The 24,203-nt window shown below is 45.1% G+C and overlaps 1 protein-coding gene across 1 annotated transcript in view; it reads right to left on the bottom strand.

The window, feature by feature from the left end:
- Nucleotides 1–14,790, bottom strand: part of LVRN (laeverin) — a 97,421-nt gene extending 82,631 nt beyond the window's left edge. Inside the window, exon 1 of the mRNA XM_075272243.1 lies at nt 13,635–14,790. Within this exon, the coding sequence (XP_075128344.1) occupies nt 13,635–14,407 (773 nt within the window). The 5' untranslated portion in view covers nt 14,408–14,790. The remainder of the gene's footprint in view (nt 1–13,634) is intronic.
- Between the last annotated feature and the right edge of the window lie 9,413 nt (nt 14,791–24,203).

The raw sequence follows: 24,203 nt of genomic DNA, 5'->3' as shown, positions 1-24,203 counted from the left end.
CGCGGTCACTTGTGTGTTAAATCATACGTGACAGCATAAAGGAGTATGCATATAGAAATATAAGGTATAAGGTCTGCAGCCACATGTTACAGGTTAGTCTATTATTTCTATTATCTATAGTCAAAACTTTTTATATTTTCATTCACAGAGCCATAGGAGGGCTTCATTTTTGCAGGACAAATTTGTAATGTTACCATTTAATATTCCCTACAATGTACTAAGAAGCTGTAACATGGGTAACTACTAGAGATGTGTGAATGGATTTGTACCAAGCCAAGTTCGACCAAAAACAATTGCTAGCTAACACTGAATCAATGGAGATTCATCTTGAATTAACTAAAATGGCCACCGCATACTCTAGTTTCTAGGCTCCGTGTGCTGATATGACTGCTGGTGGTCCAATCACAGCCCTCAGTCAGTGGCGTAACTACTGCCATAGCAGCAGAGGCAGCTGCCACCATGCCCGGGACATTAGGGGCACTATGGGGGATAATACTGTGTGCAGGGGCCACTATGGGGGATAATACTGTGTGAAGGGGCCACTATGGGGGATAATACTCTGTGCAGGGGCCACTAAGGGACATAATACTGTGTGAAGGGGCCACTGAGGGACATAATATTGTGTGCAGGGGCCCCTATGGGGGATAATAATGTGTGCAGGGGCCACTATGGGGGATAATACTGTGTGCAGGGGCCACTATGGGGGATAATACTGTGTGAAGGGGCCACTATGGGGCATAATACTGTGTGCAGGGGCCACTGAGGGACATAATAGTGTGTGCAAGGGCCACTATTGGGGATAATACTGTGTGCAGGGACCAATAAGGGACATAATACTGTGTGCAGGGGCCACTATGGGGGATAATACTGTGTGAAAGAGCCACTATGGGGGATAATACTGTGTGCAGGGGCCACTAAGGGACATAATACTGTGTGAAGGGGCCACTATGGGGCATAATATTGTGTGCAGGGGCCCCTATGGGGGATAATACTGTGTGCAGGGGCCACTATGGGGATAATACTGTGTGAAGGGGCCACTATGGGGCATAATACTGTGTGCAGGGGCAACTGAGGGACATAATAGTGTGTGCAAGGGCCACTATGGGGGATAATACTGTGTGCAGGGGCCACTATGGGGGATAATACCGTGTGAAGGGGCCACTATGGGGGATAATACTGTGTGCAGGGGCCACTAAGGGACATAATACTGTGTGAAGGGGCCACTGAGGGACATAATATTGTGTGCAGGGGCCCCTATGGGGGATAATACTGTGTGCAGGGACCACTATGGGGGATAATACTGTGTGCAGGGGCCCCTATGGGGGATCATACTGTGTGCAGGGGCCACTATGGGGATAATACTGTGTGAAGGGGCCACTATGGGGCATAATACTGTGTGCAGGGGCAACTGAGGGACATAATAGTGTGTGCAAGGGCCACTATGGGGGATAATACTGTGTGCAGGGGCCACTATGGGGGATAATACCGTGTGAAGGGGCCACTATGGGGGATAATACTGTGTGCAGGGGCCACTAAGGGACATAATACTGTGTGAAGGAGCCACTGAGGGACATAATATTGTGTGCAGGGGCCCCTATGGGGGATAATACTGTGTGCAGGGACCACTATGGGGGATAATACTGTGTGCAGGGGCCACTATGGGGGATAATACTGTGTAAAGGGGCCACTATGGGGCATAATACTGTGTGCAGGGGCCACTGAGGGACATAATAGTGTGTGCAAGGGCCACTATTGGGGATAATACTGTGTGCAGGGGCCAATAAGGGACATAATACTGTGTGCAGGGGCCACTATGGGGGATAATGCTGTGTGAAAGAGCCACTATGGGGGATAATACTGTGTGCAGGGGCCACTAAGGGACATAATACTGTGTGAAGGGGCCACTATGGGGCATAATAGAGCACGCAGGAATGCGTAGGAGGGGGTCGGTCGAGGTCTTCGGCGTCGGTGTCGGTGGGGGGAGGGGGCCATGTCAAAAGTTCGCCACAGGGCCCCGCCATTCCTAGTTACGCCACTGCCCTCAGCCATGACCCTGGGCTGATATCCGGCACTGTTATGTAAGGTTGTCACCAGGACACCACAAGCAGGGCCAAATGAGGTAAGGGAAGGTGAATATGATTTCACCTATCCCTAGTAACTACCGTCCAACTTCCCTGACTTTGCAGGTCATGATTGAACACCTTGTTCTGTCTTTCTTGAGAGCGTGGGTTGGCACATTCATAGATTGCTTGGAGTTTCTATACTGTAGGGGTAGAGGATGCCGTTCTTAATCTATTGCAAAGGATTTACTTATACTTGGAGGGTTGGGTGTCTAATGTTAGGATTACCTTCTTTGATTTAGCTGTTCTTTTGATACTATCCAGCCGGAGCTGCTTGGACAAAAGGTGAGATGATGGTCGCTCATTGTTTGCTGAACTGGATCAGTGATTATCTCAAGAAGAGATCAGAACTTGTTCGATTGGGATCGTTCTCAAATAGGGAGTGAACTGCAAGGCACAGTGTTAGCACCTTCTCTATAGATTGTAAAAAAGTTAGACTTTCAATATGATTCTGGTTGTGGAACATGAGTAGTTAGTAGAGTTATTAGAATAATTTCTAATTTCTGTGGTTGTTGGGACTTGGTTCTATGCAGTCACTTCTTGAGTAAGGACCACTGATGTAAAAAAAGATTGGCAAACTTAGCAACAGGGCCGTAGTAGGACATCAGAAGTTGGGAGACTATAGTGCAGCAGAGGATGATCATAAGGAAGTTCTTATCTATTGCAGGTAATCCCATACACTCTCTACCAGGTGTGTCAGAGTCAACAAAGCTCTTTCAGCAGTAGGTCCATCTAATCGTATTGTGGCAAGGAAAGGTTGAGAAGATCATTTATTCCCCTGGCAATCTCTCTCTTTAACAGCAACAGAAAATGTAAAATATCAAGGGGGTTATATTAGGGTCTCACAGTTTGTACTATTCTATTCTGTTCTATTCCATTCTACTTATCTCGCCGTTTCTATACTGCCCTCTCTCTATGTGTGCCCTGACATTATGAAGCAGATATTGCCTTATATAACCAAACTAATAATAAATCCAAGCTGCGTACATGCGACTCTGAATTCATTCTAGCTGCAAAAATTATTTGGAATGCAAACCTTAGCATGGGTCAATGGTTCAAAATAAAACAAGTGAATGCTTTAGAGAAAGAGCTAGAACTTGTGACCTAAGGTCTCAGATGTTTTCTTTTTTTCAAAAAAGAGTAGGAGGTTTGTTCACCTTTAGGTCACGATAATGTGTTTGATTATATGAGTTCTGCTAAAGGGAGTGAATGAGTTAATGCAATTATCTTATACTTAAAATGTAGTATAAAGGTACAAAAATAGGAAATGGAAGAGAGAGGATGAACTTTGTGATATGTAGTCAGAATTCTGTGATACAAAGTAAAAAAGAACAGGGGTAACAAAAAATGTCAGAAGCAGACTAAGGGCCAACATAAGGGCAACGTAAGTGGTCCTGTTGTCAGGGAATCAGACGAATAAGTGGCCCTAATCTTCTCTGGGTTGGTACAAAGATTCATTCATCAAATAAAAGGGTCACATCTAAAGGGGTGTTCCAAATCTTATTTACCCCACACCAATATAAAATTAATATCTTATTTATTTATTTCTATGTATTTATTTGGCTTATCTATATAGCGCCATCATAGACTGGGAACCTAAACGGAGACCTCCCACTGGATCCCCCGCTGAATGCATCAGTGAATATATTCTATATGTTACTTCACCAGAGAGCAAGAAAAAGACATGAAACCCATTTAAAGTAATAATGATATGCACACAGTGGCATAACTAGCAAAGATTGGGCCCACAGCAAACTTTATACTTGGGGCCTTCCCCCCCCCCCCCCGACACGGCGTACAGCCCCTATCCTGGACCCTACATAGTATAACACTATGCATAAAGATGCTATGCATAATGATGCCAGACTGGCCCATGTGACATCAGGGACATCACCAAATGAGGCCGAAGTCTGCCAATGTGCAGGAGAAGTAACACTGTATTTTATGTTCCATCACCTCCCCTGGGTCTCCAATCATTATACTCTGGGGTCTGCCTCCTGCTCACAGCCGTCTTCATTTCCATAGAAGAGGAAGTGCAGGTGGCCGTGAACAACAGTGGGGATTGGTAAGTAAATAGGGCCCGTTACCTAATGGGGTTACTCCAGAAGGTAAGAGCCTTTTAAAAATAAATAAATCAGGGGCCTGCTGTGCCCCCTAGTGTCCCGGACCCTATGGCAGAGGCTACCACTACTACCCTGGTATTTACGCCACTGTATGGACATGTGGTTTCCAAGCCCTTAATTTTGCCTAAGTTTAACAAGTATTCTGTTCCTCATTTCCAACTGACTCTCTAAATCTGTGGCATGGGCCCAAGAGGCTGCATAAAGACCAAGTTATTCTTTGTTCATTGGACCTCTGTGATTAAGAAAATGTATAATTTGAGTGCAAATAAATATACATGATAGTATACGTTATAGATACTGATGGACATAAAAGGATAATAAGAGTCCTGTGGTGTCTGATATTTCTGATGGTAGTATCCCATTGATAGAAAAAAAATAATGCAACATGCTGCATCCTCTTCCAGTAAAACAAGACACCACAGGAGAGAACCCAATGGATCCCATCATAAGTCACTGGGGTCGATTGGGTACTTTGTCCATGACAGCTTTTTGCCTTCTGTTATAAATGTAGGCCACGCCGTAGATGTGAACAAAACCTCACAATGGAAACATTGCCATCAGGTTTAACACTTACAGTCAAATGTACTGACCATGATTTAGGAGAGTAAATGCAGCATTCCGATAAATGCCTCACATGATTAGAAGAAAATGTGCAAGATTATGACGGATAATGGTCCAACTGTTCAGGAATGATCTTGCTTGGTGGTACAATACTTTGTGGAACAGACTGACGCTAGGTTCACATTAGTGTTCGGGTCTATGTCTTTCAGGTTCGCATGGGGACCCTGAAACTGGAGACCCCGTCTGCTTAAAAAACGGCAACATGTGGTAACCCCCCTTAGACTATAATTCAGGTTCAGTATCAAACTGGTCCTCCTTGCAGGATATTTCCCTCTGCCGATTTTAGGCTGATTCTGCGGTGGATTCCAACACTAGTGTGAATTCAGACTGACACATCTTTTCAGCAAAAATACTCAAAACGTGTGAGACTCCATTACAAGTATTGTGGTTGATTTACCTGTTGTATGCAGCGTTATTGTGAGCCAAGAAGATTATTATACAGAAAGTTCAATACAGCTTTCATTTATCTATTATAAAGCCCCCGTCCATTTTAATGAAGATGTAATGTACTGAAATGAATAACCGTATCAAGGTGCAGCATCTTCATGTGATTATCATTTCTCCACCTGCAAACGGTGAATAAATGTGTTGATTTTCTATAGCAGAATGTTACGAGGCTAATGTATTCACGAGAGACCCATTAATTAGCATTGTAAAAAGACACGGCCGCTTTACTGTGCAAACCCTATTACTTTGCTATGATATCACACATGCGTGGCTCACATCCAACTTCTTTCATCTAGTGTCTTTGTCCTGAACATGTATAATATATATGTGTATAGGCTGTGGTGTATACATGTGTATAAGGTATGGTATAGAAATGTATTAAGAACTATATTACATCAGTCTGCATCAAATAAAGAAACGAAAAACACTTGATCATTTTTTTCAGCACAAATGAGCATAACTTTTCAATGGCATGAAAGTCACTGATATGATATCACTTTATTATAAACACTGCATACAAATTCTCATTTTTGTCACCATAAAACTTGCATTTTTAAAACCCTCCATTCCTGAGAAATCTGCGCAGTTAGTTTTGGTGACTTGATATGTTAGCTAGATTCTCTAACATCAAGTGAGTGGTGTCAGGCAGAATCAGGCAACTGGGCTTGACTCTGAGTTATTAACCACCCCCCTCACCTGCTCCTTCCTGACACCACCCACTTGACATTATAGAATCTAGTTAGGATGTCAGACACAAAAATAAACTGCGCTGATTGCTTGGAAACATTAGGATCTAGAGGAAAAACTGTGCCAAACTCAGTGGAGCAGCCCCTATTAAAGGGTGAAAAGAATTTGGTGGTGGAGGGTCGGAAAAGTCTTCATTGAAAAGTTGTATATAGTATATTATCATATATCTGTGTTTGGTCTGTTACTATATCAGATGTATAGGACTTAATTGTGTCCCCTGAGGAGCCCTGGGATATTCTAGGGGGAAATACGTTGGACCAGGGATATTGTATATGTTTTGAAGTTATTGTGAGGGGAACCTGCTAGAGATGAGCGAACGCCGTTCGATCAAATACAGATTCGATTGAATATCAGGCCGTTCGGGATATTCGATTACAATGGAATACAAGGCCGCAAACGCAGTAAAAATTTGTATCTACGACAATGGAGGCAGTGAAAAAAAAAAAACGAAAAAAGTAATTGGCGGCCGGAAACAGATAACCTCCAATTTAGACGAATGGTGGATTTACCATTCGACTAATTTGAGACTCTGAAGTATGTGAGACAGGGATAGATCTACAGGCAGGGTTAGCTAGGGATTACCTTTATTTGGGGGGGAATGTTACTCACCCAGCTCTTTGGGGCTCTATCTCATCGTGATCCCTGTCAGCTTGCGATATGCGCGAGCTGACTTTTTCCCATAGGAATGCATTGACCAGCGTTGATTGGCCGAATGCCATACAGAAGTACGGCATTCGGCCAATCAACGCTGGTCAATGCATTCCTATGCCGAGATGAAGCAGAGCTGAAGCTGCTACACACTCAGCTGTACCGATGTAGCAATCCGATGCAGCAGCGCTGAGTGTGTAGCAGGTCCAGCCCTGCTACATTGGACATTGCTACATCGCCAGCACTTAAGGTTGAGCTGATCTTGTCATATCAGGATCATTTTTAAAATCCAATTCCAGATCATTCAGAGATTTTAAAAACGATCCATTTCACTACACAGCATGTAGTCCAAAAATTGTTGGACCCCCACACCGTGTAGTGATTAACACCCCCCCACCACCGTTGTCCACTTACCTAGATAGCTGCAGCTCCCAGCTCTTCTTGGTCCGGTCCTCTGTCCACTTGTTTTCAGAGCGCCCTGCCCCCGCCTCCCGAGACTAGTATTATGGAGAAGGCGGGGCTTAGGAGAGTGTGGGCAGGTACTGGAAGGGGAGATATGAGTGATGCACTCATGTCTCCCCGCCCACACTCTCCAGCCGCACTAAGCTCCGCCTACTCCCTGCATCTCTACAATACTAGTCTAGGGAGGCGGGGTCCTCTGCCCTAGACTAGTATTGTAGAGATGCAGGGAGTGGGCGGGGCTTAGTAGGCAGGGCATCATGCACTTCTTCCCTCCCAGTACCCGCCCACACTCTCCTAAGCCCCGCCCATCCCCTGACTAGTCTTATAGAGAAGGCGGGGCTTAGGAGAGTGTGGGCGGGTACTGGGCAGGGAGACCCACCTACACTCTCCTAAGCCACACCTTCTCTATAATACTAGTCGGGGGGAAAGGGGGCAGGGCGCTCTGAAGACCAGACAGAGGACTGGATCGGACCAAGAAGAGGAGCTGGGAACTGCAGGTAAGTGGACAACAGTGAGGGGGAGGGAGTTAATCCGATACTGCACACTCAGCTCAACTACTCTGGAGTTGAGCTGAGCGCACAGCTCGATGTAGCAGAGCTGGCAGATATAGCAGTCTGATGCAGCAGACTAACACACTCAGCTCTGCTGCATCAGACTGCTACATCGGCCAGTTCTGCTACATCTCTGGTGTATCTGCACTACTCCCAACCATCCCTCCACCTACTCCTCCTGTGACACACATCTCGTGTGTAGCAGAGCTCAGCACACACTCAGCTCCGCTACATCTCTACAACAGAGTGTTCTTTTTAGTTATATAATTTTTGTGAGTGTCTATTGGTTTGATCACGTTTTATTCAAAAATTTTCTCAGAATTGATATAGCAAAAAAACAGCGGTTCGGCTTTTTTAAAAAAAAATTTCCTACTACAACGTTTGTAGACCTGGCACTTTTGGACACAGAGAAATCTAATGTGTATGTGTTTCACAGTATTTTTTTTTTTTACTTTTATATGTGTTCTAGGAAAAGCGGGGTCATTAAATTTTTTAATTATCTATCTACAGTATCTGTCTGTCTGTCTGTCTATTTTTTTTAATCAGTTATTGTTAGTCCCCCCAAGGTTCTTGAACCCCAGTGGGCCTGATCAATAATGCAAAACATTAAAAATCTTTTGTTTCTGTGATTGTATATTTGAAGATACTAACAATACAATACAATACTAACAATACAAGATTAAGGGGATATCGTCACTCCTTATGGAGAGACCACTATGTAGGCGTGTGGAGTCTTATTAAGAATATGCAAATCTGTCTTCTATGATGTAAATAGGAAGACAGTGCCTCAGTCATGCAGCCCACTAGGGGGGGCGCTCGCTTTAACATCTGGGAAGGTCGAACATGATGTTAAAGGCAGCACCCCCTAGTGGACTGCATGACTAAGGCACTGTCTTCCTATTTACATCATGAAAGACAGATTTGCATATTCTTCCCATGATCCCTCATAGTGAAGCGTCTATAGCTTAATAAGACTCCACACACCTACATGGTGGTCTCTCCCTAAGGAGTAACGATATCCCCTTAACCCTGTCTAGAAGCCTCTCACCTCTGCCAAGTCAGTCTTCTCTACGCCAGAATGAAGAGATCCAAATACATCGAAACAGCTGTCCAAGGCTAAGAGACTGTACTTGGTAAAATCCCACATCATTGCAGCAAAGGCCTCTGGGAAGGTCGGGCATGATGTTAAAGGGAGCGCCCCCTAGTGGACTGCATGACTGAGGCACTGTCTTCCTATTTAAATCATGAAAGACAGATTTGCATATTCTTCCCATTTCCCTCACAGTGAAGCGTCTATGGCTTAATAAGACTCCACACACCTACATGGTGGTCTCTCCCTAAGGATTGACGATATCCCCTTAACCCTGTCTAGAAGCCTCTCACCTCTGCCAAGTCAGTCTTCTCTACGCCGGGCTGAAGATATCCAAATAGATCGAAAGAGCTGTCCTCAGCTGAGAGACTGTACTTGGTAAAATCCCACATGATTGCAGAAAAGGCCTCTGGGAAGATCAGGCTTGATGATAAAGGGAGCGCCCCCTAGTGGGCTGCATGACTGAGGCACTGTCTTCCTATTTACATCATGGAAGACAGATTTGCATATTCTTCCCATAAAAATACAAGGTGAATATGGTATGGATCTGCCTAACAATGCTTTACGCTTGTAAATCATTAGTGTATGTATTGTGTATGTCTGTATCATTCGCAAATTGTATTGCTTATGTGTGTATTATCCAGGTATAATATTGTTTGTGCATATTGAGGCTATTAATTTCCTGCAATCACAAAACCAGATATTTTGCCAAGTCATGTTTATTCCTTTACAACCAACTGTCCCTATCGAAAATCAGTCAGACATACATATATATATATATATATATATATATATATATATATAGCCTTACTAATGAAAGTTTGTGTGTTTAGTTGTTTGTGTGTCTGGATGTTTGGATGTTTTTTCCGCAATCACGCCGCAATGGGCAAACGGATTTCACTCAAATTTTGCACCTACCTAGAATGGCACCTGGAAAAGAACATAGGCACCTCACCATCCCCATATATTGCCAGGTTTGCCGACCGCGGGCACCGGATTCACATTCGGTGTAGGCTGCAGGACCTGAGATGACGTTACGATGTCAGGCGTGGGGCTCCGATTGGACCAGTGGACTGTGGGGGCGGAGTTATAGAACCAAAAGTCGGCCGCCTACTGACATGAAGAAAATGGCGGCGTGCATGCCGGCAGCCGAGAGCCGCACATGCCGGCATCACTGGAGCCCGGCGCACGTCTTGGAGTGGTGAATCCGCCGGGGGTCGGAAGGGGTAGAGTGAACTGTGTCGAAGTCCCGCGAACCGCTGTGTACCTGTGCCATGCGCCGTGCATGGCCACAGCAGCTGTGCTGCACGGTCTGCCAACCCTATGCACCCCTGTAACCTCAGTGCACGGGGAGCCCGGGGTGGGGTGTAGTGAGGCCGGGGTCGTAGGTTCGGGTAGGTGGGTGGTTAGGCAGGGGGAAAGGGGGCACAGGTTGGGGGACCTTTAGGGAGGGGGAAAGGGGGCACGAGGTGGGGGGTAAGGGGGTCTGGGGTTGGGGAGTGGGGAAGAAGCGAGGGAATAGGGGACCAGGTATAGAAAAAGATGGGGGGCCAGGGGGAGAGGAGGGGAAGGGGCAGGCAGGGTGCTAGGTGGGGGCCCAGGGTTCATGGGTGCACTGGTGTCGGACAGGCCTGCTGCATCCACAAGACAAAGACGGGGGGGCCGGGGCAGCACCAATTCAAGTTCTTTGCATAATTTAATAGGTGCTGCACCATTCATTCCAGTGTATTTGGAATATTTCTCTAGTCTCCAACATTCCCAAGCAACAAGCGCAGATAGATTTGATGTGTGCTCCTGCCTGAGACCACCCTTCTGACAGTACAGAGTCTAAATAGCACATCAGGCACCATTTATTGCTCAGGAATGGTGAAGGATAGAGAATTCCAACTGTGATGGAATGAGTGGATCAACACCTGAATAGAACTGGACTTGTTGGAGGTGGTGAAAGGTCCTCTTTAAAGGAACGTGCTAAAACATCAGAAAGTGAGCAAATGACCCTTTAAAGTGGTTAGTGTTCCCCAGGCCCATTTTGATACTGATGACCTATCAGATCAGTTGGGTATGACACCTGGACCATGATCTGGTTAACTGTTCTGGGATGTCGCTGAAGCTGTAAACTATACAAGGGATGTACTTGGAACCAGTAGACGCTGACCCCTGCCTAGTGGCCATGCCAGAGTACTGCAGAGCTGCAGTAACCTATTACATTAACTGGCCTGCACATTACTTTTTTAGTGTATATACTTTCCATCCACAGGCCTCCCCTTGTTCGTAGACATGTTGAAAGACATGTACGTAACAAATGTTTTCAATCTTCAGAAGTGATTATTACATAGCCTGATTCCTCTATGGGAATAATACAATGCTATAGACTCAAGCCATGTAGAACAGCTCACATCCTGTTTAAAACATAACTATGTAAAAAGCTTCCAAACTAAATATTTAGTATCTTAAAATATCATGTCAATTACATGTAATAGTCACTGTTTACTACAACATCTCTGTGTGTTACTGATAACTCTACAGTCATTTATCATAGTCTGCCTCTTAAAGGGATATTCTGTTGTAAGCAAGCAGAGTTTAACTATATAATGGATATTTTATTAGGATTGGATTTCTCAGTTCTGGCCTCATAAACAGGGGAGGGCAATGTCTGTTTACCCGGTATGCGGCTTCATGGAGAAATATTGTACATACATAGAGATCAGTTTATGTATTTCACCACTATAACAGTCTAAATGCACGTAAAAAAAAACTCCCGCATATGTGTTCTCCACAGGACCCCTGCTCAGAGGCAGGACAAATGTGAACTAAACTATACCCAAGGCTCTTGTTTAACCAGTATTAGTGTAATCCATGAACTCTTCCTCCTTCTATCAAAAACACTTGTGTTCATAACCAGGAAGCGTTTAGAGGAAACCTTATCTTTGTAACATTGTACTGAGTTGTTTGCCTTCTCTGTTCATTTGCTTTGTACATCTGGCCAAAATGACACCAGATCACGCTTGCAATAGCTGTACTTACATGTGTGGTTTACGGTACATGTCTATGGACAATAAAATCATTGCTTTCCATTTATAAGATAATGGATATTGACATCACACATTTCATCATACAGCTACAGTACATGTACTATGATGATGTATAATGGAAACTGAAGGCATACAATATAAAAGGATCTGAGAAACCTACAGTACCTACCTGACACACACCAAGTACTATGGAAGGGTTCTGGGGAACCTACATTACCTACCTGACACACCAAGTACTATGGAAGAATCTGGGGAACCGACATTACCTACCTGACACACCAAGTACTATGGAAGGGTTCTGGGGAACCTACATTACCTACCTGACACACACCAAGTACTATGGAAGGATCTGGGGAACCTACATTACCTACCTGACACACCAAGTATTATGGAAGAATCTGGGGAACTGACATTACCTACCTGACACTCACCAAGTACTATGGAAGAATCTGGGGAACCGACATTACCTACCTGACACACCAAGTACTATGGAAGGGTCCTGGGAAACCTACATTACCTACCTGACACACCAAGTACTATGGAAGAATCTGGGGAACTGACATTACCTACCTGACACACCAAGTACTATGGAAGAATCTGGGGAACCGACATTACCTACCTGACACTCACCAAGTACTATGGAAGAATCTGGGGAACCGACATTACCTACCTGACACACCAAGTACTATGGAAGGGTTCTGGGGAACCTACATTACCTACCTGACACACACCAAGTACTATGGAAGGATCTGGGGAACCTACATTACCTACCTGACACTCACCAAGTACTATGGAAGGGTTCTGGGAAACCTACATTACCTACCTGACACACCAAGTACTATGGAAGAATCTGGGGAACTGACATTACCTACCTGACACACCAAGTACTATGGAAGAATCTGGGGAACCGACATTACCTACCTGACACTCACCAAGTTCTATGGAAGAATCTGGGGAACCGACATTACCTACCTGACACACCAAGTACTATGGAAGGGTTCTGGGGAACCTACATTACCTACCTGACACACACCAAGTACTATGGAAGGATCTGGGGAACCTACATTACCTACCTGACACACCAAGTACTATAGAAGGATCTGGGAAACCTACATTACCTACCTGACACTCACCAAGTACTATAGAAGGATCTGGGGAACCTACATTACCTACCTGACACACCAAGTACTATAGAAGAATCTGGGGTACCTACATTGCCTACCTGACACACACCAAGTACTATGGAAGGATCTAGGGAACTTACATTACCTACCTGACACACCAAGTACTATGGAAGGGTTCTGGGGAACCGACATTACCTAAATGACACACCAAGTACTATGGAAGGGTTCTGGGGAACCTACATTACCTACCTGACACACACCAAGTACTATGGAAGGATCTGGGGAACCTACATTACCTACCTGACACACCAAGTACTATAGAAGGATCTGGGAAACCTACATTACCTACCTGACACTCACCAAGTACTATAGAAGGATCTGGGGAACCTACATTACCTACCTGACACACCAAGTACTATAGAAGAATCTGGGGTACCTACATTGCCTACCTGACACACACCAAGTACTATGGAAGGATCTAGGGAACTTACATTACCTACCTAACAGACACCAAGTACTATGGAAGGATCTAGGGAACTTACATTACCTACCTTACACCCACACTACAAAAGGAACAATGGATCATACAGTCCCTACCTGACACCTATCATGCACTACAGAAGGATCATATGAACATATAGTACCTTCGGGACACTTTTAGTCACTTACTTGTCTATGTTAAAATCTTTGTATTCTGCTATGAAGAGTCCTGAATAGTCCACACTCAGGAAGCCTTGGTAGTCCAGCTCCAGCAGATACAGGTTTCCTGCTACAAGTGGCCTCTCTAACTCCAGCACCAAGTACTGATGGAGCTCAGAATGCCATAGGTTTGTGATGGCAATGGTGTGCCCTTGGTCAGGGGAGCTGGCACTTGTGTCCTGTAAGTGTGAGGAGCTCTTTTCTTCATAGAGGTTGTCTCTGGCTCCATTACTTAGTTTGAGTCCCACTTGTGAGTGTTTGCTCTGAGTTTGCTCATTCTTGTACTTGGAGCTTTCTGTCAGTAGTGCCAGCTGTGCCCGGCTAATGTTCAGGTTGAAGCTATGCAGCAGCACGATGTCTGTGCCATGCACACAGCTGACACTGATGTTCACCTGCCCAGACAGGGGATAGTTACCACCATCATCATGTTCTGTCCTTGGCCACAGCTCCAGGTCGTAGTGTAGAGGCACCAGGTCAGGGGGTAGCCTCGGATTGTCCCAAATCCCGGGTCGCCCTGTGGCTTCTGGAGACAAAGTAAATATGACAGGGGGGGTTGTCATGTTGTGACAGGGGGGGCTGTCAGTGGCACTGTCTGTGTGCCCCTCTGCCAGGTCTGCTCTCCTAGTCCTGGCATACAGAGCCCCCAGTACAATGAGTGCCAGGAGCAGGGCAGCCAGCAGCAGTGCCAGCAGAGCAGCAGAAGTCCTGCTCAGGTAGAAGCCAGAGGAAGACTTTGGTCCCATGTTGCAGACTGCTGCACTCGTATCCAGAAGATGAGTCCTGGGCTCCGCTTGTACACAGTGCTGGGTGTGTCACAGGGTGGCAGGGGGGAGTGCAGGCGATTGCTCCATAGATTTTGGGGCTGGAGAATGTGCAAGGAGGAAGAGAGAAGCTGATCTCTGAATACACAGCTACATAGACTATATGTATACTACAGGAGCTGCATCAGGGGGTGGGAAGGGGGAGAAGTGCTGGGACGTCTGCGAGTGTCAGACAAGCAAGAATCATACAGAATGGCAATCCATACAATATGTATGTAATCTGCAAGAGCCCACCCACAGCGAAATTATGGAACATGAATGAGAGAAATGGAAATAATTATATAGATAGGAAGGGTGATAGCAAGAACAATACAGGAGAAGATGAAGACAAACTGCACAAATGGCAAGCAAGTCTAGAAGGACTACAAAGACAAAGCCAAGTCTAACTATGAGTCACTACAATACCTAATGTGTGTGATTGCTCATGTCCCAGGGGGCGCCACTTACAGGGGCTAGGATTCACAAGGAGACAATGCAATTTAGCACATGCAAGAATCCCCCCCAAACCCACCTGTATGTAGTGCAATAAAGCAAAAGTAAGAGGAGAATCTACATGAAGACATGTGCTGGTCTATTGCTATCTGGTATCTGCCAGTAGCTATAACACAATATAGGAAGTTTAATTTATTCACTTTGTAGACATGTGCTGGTCTATTGCTATCTGGTATCTGCCAGTAGCTATAACACAGTATAGGAAGTTTTATTTAGTCACTATGCAGACATGTGTTCTATTGCTATTTGGTATCTTCCACTAGCTTCGACATAATATAATATAGATTTATTTTATCTATGTATTTGCATTTGTGTAGATACGTGCTGCTCTACTACTAAGACTAGGATTACATCTGTGATAGAATTTACATCCAAGACTCCGTCACAGTGGCCATGTAAAAGGACTGGGCAAAAAAATCCTGACTTTTTTTTTATCTGGAAATTTCATTTGAAAAGAATAAAGATCCAACAGAAACCATTTTAGTCATTGGGTCCTTTCGGGCTATTTTAGGCTTCGTTAATACTAGCGATTGGCTTTCCGTTCTTTGAGTCTGCATGGGGACCTGAAGAACACAAACCTAATCCACTTAAAAAGTGGTTACCCGCGGGCCCCATGAATTATAATGCGGTCCACAAGGTTTCCCCTGAAAAATACAGAAATAAAAGTGATGCTTGCTGGACTTTCCTCTCTGCATTTTTTAAGCAGGTTTTGGGACAGAAACCCTGAACATAGATCAGGCTACGGGCGCAAAATTACGCAGCGTATACCCTCTTAACTCCCATTGAAATCAATTGGATCTTTTTGAGCATGCAAACTCTGACACACCGTATACGTGCCAGATTGCGCTCCACTTTACTACGTGTGAACGCAGCCTAATACTGTCTAAAAGATATTTGGAAATGTGGAGAGTTTACAAGATATTTATAGCACAAGCCTTATATTACAGACCCTGCTGTGCCATAAGACAGGGAAGCCTTTAGGCTAAGACCCCACGGGTCCATACTGCAGCAATAAAGCGCTGCGGGAAAAACCAAGGCAGGAACACATCATGGTTCTTCCCACAGCACTTTAAACAGAAAGTTCGCAGAGTTTTCCTCCGCGGACTTTCTGTTATAATTATACCTATGGGGAAACCGCCGGCGTTTCCGTAGGTATAATTGACATGCTGCCATTTCTAAAGCAGCGGCAGTTTTGGAAATCGCGGTGTGTCCGCATGGCGGTTTTTACCACAAAGTAGACATGGGATTTGCTAGAATCCCATGCACTTTGCCTGTACTGCAATTTTTCCCACAGCATTTCCACCGTGGTCAAATCACGGCATTTCCATCACGCGGGGCCCTGGCTTTAAAGAGTCATGACCAAAGCATAGGCTGCTGGAACCATGACCACCAAGCTCATCCCACATCCACAGTGGACCTCTGAGTAAGACCTCTACGTCCACCATTGGGGTAGCTGTTGCTTACTGTTTGCATCCTGATCCAGTAAAGTTGTGAACTGGCTCTTTGCAAGCACAACTCTCCTGAGTCATTTACGTGTTGGTTTGTTTTTTTAATTAAAAAAAGCTTTATTGACAATCAGTAGAGATGAGCGAACACTAAAATGTTCGAGGTTCGAAATTCGATTCGAACAGCCGCTCACTGTTCGAGTGTTCGAATGGGTTTCGAACCCCATTATAGTCTATGGGGAACATAAACTCGTTAAGGGGGAAACCCAAATTCGTGTCTGGAGGGTCACCAAGTCCACTATGACACCCCAGGAAATGATACCAACACCCTGGAATGACACTGGGACAGCAGGGGAAGCATGTCTGGGGGCATAAAAGTCACTTTATTTCATGGAAATCCCTGTCAGTTTGCGATTTTCGCAAGCTAACTTTTCCCCATAGAAATGCATTGGCCAGTGCTGATTGGCCAGAGTACGGAACTCGACCAATCAGCGCTGGCTCTGCTGGAGGAGGCGGAGTCTAAGATAGCTCCACACCAGTCTCCATTCAGGTCCGACCTTAGACTCCGCCTCCTCCGGCAGAGCCAGCGCTGATTGGCCGAAGGCTGGCCAATGCATTCCTATGCGAATGCAGACTTAGCAGTGCTGAGTCAGTTTTGCTCAACTACACATCTGATGCACACTCGGCACTGCTACATCAGATGTAGCAATCTGATGTAGCAGAGCCGAGGGTGCACTAGAACCCCTGTGCAAACTCAGTTCACGCTAATAGAATGCATTGGCCAGCGCTGATTGGCCAATGCATTCTATTAGCCCGATGAAGTAGAGCTGAATGTGTGTGCTAAGCACACACATTCAGCACTGCTTCATCAAGCCAATACAATGCATTAGCCAGTGCTGATTGGCCAGAGTACGGAATTCGGCCAATCAGCGCTGGCTCTGCTGGAGGAGGCGGAGTCTAAGGTCGGACCTGAATGGAGACTGGTGTGGAGCGATCTTAGACTCCGCCTCCTCCAGCAGAGCCAGCGCTGATTGGTCGAGTTCCGTACTCTGGCCAATCAGCGCTGGCCAATGCATTCTATTAGCTTGATGAAGCAGAGTGTGCACAAGGGTTCAAGCGCACCCTCGGCTCTGATGTAGCAGAGCTGAGGGTGCACAAGGGTTCAAGTGCACCCTCGGCTCTCCTACATCAGAGCCGAGGGTGCGCTTGAACCCTTGTGCAGCCTCGGCTCTGCTACATCAGAGCCGAGGGTGCGCTTGAACCCTTGTGCACACTCTGCTTCATCAAGCTAATAGAATGCATTGGCCAGCACTGATTGGCCAGAGTACGGAATTCGGCCAATCAGCGCTGGCCAATGCATTCTATTAGCCCGATGAAGTAGAGCTGAATGTGTGTGCTAAGCACACACATTCAGCACTGCTTCATCACGCCAATACAATGCATTAGCCAGTGCTGATTGGCCAGAGTACGGAATTCGGCCAATCAGCGCTGGCTCTGCTGGAGGAGGCGGAGTCTAAGATCGCTCCACACCAGTCTCCATTCAGGTCCGACCTTAGACTCCGCCTCCTCCGGCAGAGCCAGCGCTGATTGGCCGAAGGCTGGCCAATGCATTCCTATGCGAATGCAGACTTAGCAGTGCTGAGTCAGTTTTGCTCAACTACACATCTGATGCACACTCGGCACTGCTACATCAGATGTAGCAATCTGATGTAGCAGAGCCGAGGGTGCACTAGAACCCCTGTGCAAACTCAGTTCACGCTAATAGAATGCATTGGCCAGCGCTGATTGGCCAATGCATTCTATTAGCCCGATGAAGTAGAGCTGAATGTGTGTGCTAAGCACACACATTCAGCACTGCTTCATCAAGCCAATACAATGCATTAGCCAGTGCTGATTGGCCAGAGTACGGAATTCGGCCAATCAGCGCTGGCTCTGCTGGAGGAGGCGGAGTCTAAGGTCGGACCTGAATGGAGACTGGTGTGGAGCGATCTTAGACTCCGCCTCCTCCAGCAGAGCCAGCGCTGATTGGCCGAATTCCGTACTCTGGCCAATCAGCACTGGCTAATGCATTGTATTGGCGTGATGAAGCAGTGCTGAATGTGTGTGCTTAGCACACACATTCAGCTCTACTTCATCGGGCTAATAGAATGCATTGGCCAGCGCTGATTGGCCGAATTCCGTACTCTGGCCAATCAGTGCTGGCCAATGCATTCTATTAGCTTGATGAAGCAGAGTGTGCACAAGGGTTCAAGCGCACCCTCGGCTCTGATGTAGCAGAGCCGAGGCTGCACAAGGGTTCAAGCGCACCCTCGGCTCTGATGTAGGAGAGCCGAGGGTGCACTTGAACCCTTGTGCACCCTCAGCTCTGCTACATCAGAGCCGAGGGTGCGCTTGAACCCTTGTGCACACTCTGCTTCATCAAGCTAATAGAATGCATTGGCCAGCGCTGATTGGCCAATGTATTCTATTAGCCTGATGAAGTAGAGCTGAATGTGTGTGCTAAGCACACACATTCAGCTCTACTTCATCGGGCTAATAGAATGCATTGGCCAGCGCTGATTGGCCAGAGTACGGAACTCGACCAATCAGCGCTGGCTCTGCTGGAGGAGGCGGAGTCTAAGATCGCTCCACACCAGTCTCCATTCAGGTCCGACCTTAGACTCCGCCTCCTCCAGCAGAGCCAGCGCTGATTGGCCGAATTCCGTACTCTGGCCAATCAGCACTGGCTAATGCATTGTATTGGCGTGATGAAGCAGTGCTGAATGTGTGTGCTTAGCACACACATTCAGCTCTACTTCATTGGGCTAATAGAATGCATTGGCCAATCAGCGCTGGCCAATGCATTCTATTAGCGTGAACTGAGTTTGCACAGGGGTTCTAGTGCACCCTCGGCTCTGCTACATCAGATTGCTACATCTGATGTAGCAGTGCCGAGTGTGCATCAGATGTGTAGTTGAGCAAAACTGACTCAGCACTGCTAAGTCTCTGCATTCGCATAGGAATGCATTGGCCAGCCTTCGGCCAATCAGCGCTGGCTCTGCCGGAGGAGGCGGAGTCTAAGGTCGGACCTGAATGGAGACTGGTGTGGAGCGATCTTAGACTCCGCCTCCTCCAGCAGAGCCAGCGCTGATTGGTCGAGTTCCGTACTCTGGCCAATCAGCGCTGGCCAATGCATTCTATTAGCCCGATGAAGTAGAGCTGAATGTGTGTGCTTAGCACACACATTCAGCTCTACTTCATCAGGCTAATAGAATACATTGGCCAATCAGCGCTGGCCAATGCATTCTATTAGCTTGATGAAGCAGAGTGTGCACAAGGGTTCAAGCGCACCCTCGGCTCTGATGTAGCAGAGCTGAGGGTGCACAAGGGTTCAAGTGCACCCTCGGCTCTCCTACATCAGAGCCGAGGGTGCGCTTGAACCCTTGTGCAGCCTCGGCTCTGCTACATCAGAGCCGAGGGTGCGCTTGAACCCTTGTGCACACTCTGCTTCATCAAGCTAATAGAATGCATTGGCCAGCACTGATTGGCCAGAGTACGGAATTCGGCCAATCAGCGCTGGCCAATGCATCCCTATGGGAAAAAGTTTATCTCACAAAAATCACAATTACACACCCGATAGAGCCCCAAAAAGTTATTTTTAATAACATTCCCCCCTAAATAAAGGTTATCCCTAGCTATCCCTGCCTGTACAGCTATCCCTGTCTCATAGTCACAAAGTTCACATTCTCATATGACCCGGATTTGAAATCCACTATTCGTCTAAAATGGAGGTCACCTGATTTCGGCAGCCAATGACTTTTTCCAATTTTTTTCAATGCCCCCAGTGTCGTAGTTCCTGTCCCACCTCCCCTGCGCTGTTATTGGTGCAAAAAAGGCGCCAGGGAAGGTGGGAGGGGAATCGAATTTTGGCGCACTTTACCACGTGGTGTTCGATTCGATTTGAACATGGCGAACACCCTGATATCCGATCGAACATGTGTTCGATAGAACACTGTTCGCTCATCTCTAACAATCAGTTGTCAACAAAAATATATACAGAGGTATTGCAATGCAGCACACAAAATACACTGAATTGCAATACACACAAGAAATACATTACAATCCCATACTTCATGGTGCACGATGAGGTATAGTGAGGGGAAAAGAAATCCTCTAACACCAGAAATTGCCATGCACCATGCTAGTATTTTGGTACAGGATTCGGGTGATAACATGTTTATATTGGATTTATTATGTTTTAATTAATAAAACACCATTTTGATTGGCTGAGGTCACCGAATTCTCACATCTAGAACATTTTGACTGTTTTGCTGGTGTAGCTGTGTCAGGGCTCTTTTTTTGTTGGGCAAGTTGCAGTTTTTAATGGTACCATTTTTTTGTATCTGACATTTAGGTTACTTTTTATTGCTATTTTGGGGGGAGGCAAATAACAATAACACAGTAATTTGCGCATTGTGATATTTTTATTTCTTTCTATGATGTTCACTATACCAGATAAATAATCTTATTTTTCGATAGTTTGGACTTATACGCACATGGGAATATGTAACTTGTTTCTTTACATTATGCTGTTTTTTTCTTTTTTTTTTTCAAGGTATATTTTAACCTTTTATTTATGTTGTTTTTTGTTACCCCAATCCATCCAGATACTATGATCACTATTGATCATGTAAGGGTTTAAGTCATCGGAGTTGGAGTATTTTCCGACTCCAGGGTTTAGTGTGATACAGTTAGGACACGAGATTAATGCTGCAGGTGCTACGCTTGCCCCTACAGCATAAGATCTCTGTACTATTACGGCATTGAGCGTTAACCATACGATGAGTGCTAAGGGTTAATGTTTTATCACTGAATAAAGGACTCATGTCCAACATGTTTGCAATGTCCCAATATAACATTGCTAATGAGATAACAATTGTTTAATTGCTTTTTTTTGTAATTTGTGACGTTTCAATGTCTTATTTTTTGAACATGGTGCGACTTTAAGGACAGAAACGCCGCGATTTGCCCACGGCGGAGATGCCACGGGAAAAATCATGTCTTTCTACAGTACAGGCAAAGTGGATGAGATTTTAACGAATCCCATGCCCACTTTGTGGTAAAAATCGCCATGCTGGAAATCACAGCATGCAATTATACCTACTAAAACGCCAGCGGTTTCCCGGTCTGTGAAGGAAAACTCTGCAAACTTTCCATTTAAAGCACTGCAGGAAGAACCGTGATGCGTTGCCACTGCAGTTTTTCCTGCAGTGCTTTATTGCTGTGGGGCGTCCCGTGGGGCCTTAGCCTCAGATGGACTATACCAATGAGGCTGAAGAAAAGTATAAGGGTACATCCCTTTAACCTTAGGTCATTCTAGTCTGTGTGTTCTGTCTCCTTGGACAGCGGAATTCAGCGGGAGGGTAAACTCTACTCACGTTTTGGAATTTTTGTGTGACAAGGACTGCGAAGGGAATTGTTGTGCCTCCTTGCTATAACTGAACATTTGATCTTCAGGCCAGGTTTGGCAACCATGAACCCTGCACTGTGAGTTGTTTGTACTATTCTCAACTGTATCCTGAGTCCATTAACCTGCATCAACATAATGGGCATTCCAACCTCCATCAGATGGGAGACTTTACACAGGGTGTGCCCTGGGAAAAACTAGTTCCCCAGACTTCCATACCACAGGGAGTACCAGAGACTTAGAGGAACTGACTACAACCTCTGTGAGACCAGCTGTGACCGACTACTACTCCCATCCTCCCTACACTTCTCGACTGAGTTGCTGCATGTCCAACCAGGGAATGAGAAGACTAAGTGGAGTTAACTTGTCTAATTCTTGGCAAAATATTTAAGCAGGGCAAATGTTTTTTTTCTAGTGCACAGGATTTCTAGTAAAGTAAAACAAATTTTATTAGAACATACTATTCACATGCTGATTATAGGCTTCCATCAGGGCACCATATACACTGGAGGATTGCCTTTTTATGCCAAAGTCACCAGTTTACTGACATTAACAGAATGTAAATGACCATCTTTGCAGTTAAAGGGAATGTCTAACTCTTTCACATTTGGAATAATTGCAGGAGTTAAAAAGCTTGATCCTGAGCCACCAGCCCTCGATTGTGACATTTGGAATAAGACATTTAGTTTTTTCCGCTCGTCCTTGTTATTGTACAGTCTCAGAACTGAAAGTAAATATGTTTCTAATTTGTTTTTCATTTTTAAGGAACACTAACAATGCAATAGTGGTTTAGTTATTCTATTTTACATTGTCTGCAAGGTTCTTGGCAGTACAGTGGTACAAAAATCATGAACATTTTTTACATTTCCTAAATGCTCCCATTTTACGGCTCTTATTTTTCCTGCAGTCATGTAATATGGATCTATGATAACATCACATTACAGAATAAGAGTTAATCAAAAGAAGATATGGTCAGCTTTATCAGGGCTTGCTGAAGCTGGTTAGCGGCCAAGACTTGATAAACTCTGTGCCAAAAGACGTACTTGAGTGCTGTGACTTCCCACAGTTCCCAGCAAATGATGGACGTTCTCTATATGTACTGTGTGTTATACTGCATTGAGTTACCTGCACGGTATGGTCATACTCTTACACATACATATATAATCATGCAGTTACCCTATCTAGCTGGTTCTTTTGTCAGTAATTTTCCCTGCCTGTAGCCTATTGGCAGCATTATTCAGTAGCTTTTTAAGCCATGCTGGAATATTTTTTGGGAAATCTGCTTCATGCCAATCATGTCCTGCCCAGGAGCTTTGATTTATTGAGATTCAATCATATGTCTAATGCATAGGTGTCTGGTGTACTACAGGTTTTTAAGAGTTATACTCCTGGCTTGTCTTCCTCATACTGATGCAGCAGAGACCAGGGACAAATGCCCGTAATTAGTACCCGCACTAATCATGGACATTGAAGCCCCTGGCACCTCGGACAAAGCTGACCTAGGTGCCATTTTACTGGCGGAGCATGGGATCTGCCATTTTTGCGAGGATCACCAACCCCTGGAAGTAAAAAAAATATAAGAAAAAATAAAAAGAACTAAATGTTTGAATCAATCCCCTTCCCTAGAATACATATAAAAGTTAAAAAATACTGTGAAACACGTACACATTAGGTATCTCTGTGTCAAAAAATTCCCGATCTACAAACTTATAAAAATATTTTCCCATTCTGGGAATGTAAAAAGGTTATGGGGTTTGGAAGGCAGGGAGTCAAGAACGAAAGAGGAAAAACATTTAACCGGGGTTAAAATGTAACTCTCGTTTTTTTTTTCGCTATTGCATCAGGGGGGTGTTTGGTGAGCATTTTTGTCATATATTTTATTATATGTGTTAATATTATCTAAACGCCTTTTTATTATACAACAGGCTGCAACATTCTCCTCTATCCGAGCTGTTACTAGAGAAAGTCTGTACATAGTTATATTGTAAATATGCAGAGGTGAAGCATTTAACCAAGGAGGAGGAGGGGGGGTCATTTTAAATGGCTTTGTCTTTGGTTTTATGCCACATAGAAAAATGAGATTGTCAGCTTTCTTATGATACCAGAACCATTCTTCTATGTGGTATAAAACCGAAGATACAGAGTTTTGAAGTGACATCCCCTTTGGTAAATATTTAGCTCTATCTACTACATTGAGTACATGTGTATGGACAGAGTCTCCGGACAATGCTTCATAAGAGCATTGATAATGCGAATGTTACATCCAGTTTTCTACAAAAAGGAGGTTAGATAGATTAATAAAGTATATTGCAAAAATGTTCACCACACAGACCCC

This window comes from Leptodactylus fuscus, chromosome 1, assembly GCF_031893055.1.
Source record: "Leptodactylus fuscus isolate aLepFus1 chromosome 1, aLepFus1.hap2, whole genome shotgun sequence".
Classification (NCBI taxonomy): Eukaryota; Metazoa; Chordata; class Amphibia; order Anura; family Leptodactylidae; genus Leptodactylus; species Leptodactylus fuscus.
Note: the sequence above shows the minus strand (reverse complement) of the source record. Positions and strands in the feature narration are given on the sequence as shown.